This window comes from Mirounga leonina, unplaced genomic scaffold (genome assembly GCF_011800145.1).
Source record: "Mirounga leonina isolate KUSES-001 unplaced genomic scaffold, KU_Mleo_1.0 Mir_493, whole genome shotgun sequence".
In the NCBI taxonomy this organism is placed as follows: domain Eukaryota; kingdom Metazoa; phylum Chordata; class Mammalia; order Carnivora; family Phocidae; genus Mirounga; species Mirounga leonina.
In genome coordinates, this window is record NW_023270780.1 from 3,861,426 (window position 1) to 3,864,197 (window position 2,772).

The 2,772-nt window shown below is 51.5% G+C and overlaps 1 protein-coding gene across 1 annotated transcript; it reads left to right on the plus strand.

Annotated features, from left to right (window-relative positions):
* Positions 1 to 368: 368 nt before the first annotated feature.
* Positions 369 to 1,757, plus strand: CRCT1 (cysteine rich C-terminal 1). The gene has a single exon (XM_034990099.1). The coding sequence runs from the start codon at positions 752 to 754 to the stop codon at positions 1,055 to 1,057; it is 306 nt and encodes a 101-aa protein (XP_034845990.1). The 5' UTR covers positions 369 to 751; the 3' UTR covers positions 1,058 to 1,757.
* The last annotated feature ends 1,015 nt before the right edge of the window (positions 1,758 to 2,772 follow it).

Genomic DNA, 2,772 nt, shown 5'->3' on the forward strand with positions numbered 1-2,772 from the left:
GGAGGAGAAGGCAGAGCAGAGCCTTAGGCTTCAAGTGAGCCAATCTTTCATGGTACCAATGAGGACATGGAGGCTCGACTTGGAACCGTGACTTCTGCAAGGTTAGCAGAATGTGGCTAGAGCCCAGGCCTTTGGCTCCCTGGACTGGGATGTATTTCCATCTTCTACACCACCGGTATGCAGACTGGTGCACTCTTTTCCTTATACTTGGGAACGGGGCACAGGCAGGAATGAAGACCAGGACATGCTTCTTGTATTTGTGGGTTCCTTAGACCCAGGCAGCAGGTCCTCATGTGTGATTTGGGTATTTTCTAATTGGTGGGGTGTTTATACAATGCTAATAACTGTGTGAACAGCACTTGAAGATCTGTGGCCACAGGGAAATGGGGGGAGAGAAAAGAGCCAAAGGAAGAGTTTGGACTGGATCATGCAGATAAATTGCCATCATATCTTCTTTAGCTTCCACTGTGGAGCACTTGGGTGGTCCTTATTTTAGTCGGAGAAAATGGAAACCCATTGATTCTCGGCAGACTGTTCCCTGCTTTATGCCTGTTTAACTCACTGGAAACACCTGGTTGGGGTGTGTTTCTTTGCTTCCCCTCCTTTCTCCCCTGCACCAGGCCAGGCTAGCTTGCTCACAAAGCCAACCAAATCTCTAAAGCCCTGAGTTCAGTTGTTGGGGCGAAAAGGCCTGCCAGCCTGTAAAAGGCTTCTTGTCTTCCAGGTTCGCCGTGACGAGCTGAGCTCCACCATGTCCTCCCATCAGAGCGCAGCTTCCGCCAAGGGCTTTTCCAAGGGGTGTGCCCAGGACCCCGCTCCGTGTCCTGCTCCCGCACCCGCAGCCTCATCCTCCTGCTGCAGCTGCTGCGGTTCGGACGGCGGCTGCTGTGGCTCCGGCGGCTGCTGTGGCTCCAGCGGCTGCTGTGGCTCCAGCGGCTGTGGCTGCTTCCCCAGAAGACGCCGCCGACAGCGTCGGAGCGGGTGCTGCAGCTGCTGCGGAGGTGGCAGTCAGAGCTCCAGCAACGTCCAGAGCCAAGGGTGCTGTGGCGGCTGCTGAAGCCCCCGCCGCCCTGTAAGCTGCCGGAGGCTGCCCGCTGAGCCCTGCTTCCCCACTGGAGTCCCTGCTGCGTGTTACTGTGCTCCCGCAAGGGACTAGGTTGGAGTGTGCTCCCCTCCACCTCCCCGTAAACCTACCTGCACTGGATGTTCCAAAACCCACGCTGTTCTCAGCCCCACCAAACTCTGACCCCCGTGTTATCCTCCCCGGGAACGTGAGCACCATGGGTGGAATATTGGACCCTACCGTGGCAGAGGCTTGCACACAGTTGGTGCTTAATAAATATCCATGTCATAATAAAGCTTCTACCTCCCAAGAACACTTCGTTTCGTATTCTTTCATTTGTGTGTTTATTATTGCGTTCTGTTACCCTGTCCACTACCTCTCACTTAGCCCTGGCTTGGCATACCTAAAAGGGAGAAAAGTCAAATTCATGCCTGAACAAGAGTGGCTTCCTGGTACTTAATTATGATAGCAGAAATCACAAATGGAGCCAGACAGTGTTCTAAAGACTTGACGTGACATGCACCACCTCATGGCATTCTCACAATGACTCAATGGGGGTAGGTGCTGTTACTCCATTTTACAGAAGAGAAACTGAGGATAAGTAACTTGCTCCGTCACTCAGCCAGTGCATGATGGAGATGACTGGGTGTCCCACTGCTGGCTTATACTCCTAACTGCTTTTTCTGGTTCCCTGAAACTTTCCAGAGCCTTCTGGCTGTTGTGCTCACCCTCTGGCCCACTAGGCCCTGCACAAGCTGCTGTGTGGCAAAGATTTGGATCTGCAATTCTCCAAGACTTTGGAATCAGGCAATCTGAGACTTTCTTTTGCTACAGGATTATCAACCCACTGCTTTGCTTGCTGGGTGAGGAAACTTTTCCAAGCTGAACCTTCCAGGAGCCTGGGAAGCTCCCTCTTCAGGCCTCATCCATGCAGCCAAGGCCCGACCAACAGTCATGGACGTCTGGGACTCTGTAGGGTGCAATGAGCCATGCTCAGAAGCATGGCTATGTTATTCTCTAGAGGTGGCTGTGATGGTGGTGGCAGGGTCATCCTGAGGTCTGAAGCCCAGACCTGTGGGCATAGATCTTACTTCCTCACTTGAGGAAAGAGGAAACAGGGAGAATGACATCCCTGTGGTTCACGGATGCAGGAGATGGTAATACTGGTGGTGATAATAGGAACAATTGCTGCCACTTATTGGGCACTTCCTTTGTTCCAGGCACAGGGCTAAGCACTCTACATACATTCTCTCAGCTGATCCCCATGGTAATCTCAAAATCTAGACTTTACTTCCCTCATTTTTTTAAATCTGAGAAAACTGGGGTTCAGAGAGTTTCAGTGACTTGCCTAAAGTTGCACAGCTAGTGAATGTCCAAGGTCTCCGGATAGTGAGTGAGGGAGATGAGATTTGAACCAGGATCTGTCTGACTCCAAAGTCCATGTTTTCAGAATTGGCATCATATTCTACTGCCTTAGAAATCACCACCATTCAAAGGAAGGGACACTTGGGCCTCTGGACACACCCAGGCTTATAGAAAATTGAAGCTTGGCTCCTTGGTGCTGCTCCATCAGTAACCTGATGACTAGCAAGCTCTGTCATGACTTCCACCCAACAAAAGTATTTGCTCAGAGGTGAGGTAGGAGATGGTCTATTGATTCATCCAGGATGTTTAGAGCAGAGGCCAAAGGACCCCTTTTGGGTAGCTTC

What these genes read in the sequence shown, in the direction of transcription:
- CRCT1 (XM_034990099.1), top strand. Translation starts at nt 752, where the DNA reads ATGTCCTCCCATCAGAGCGCAGCTTCCGCCAAGGGCTTTTCCAAGGGG.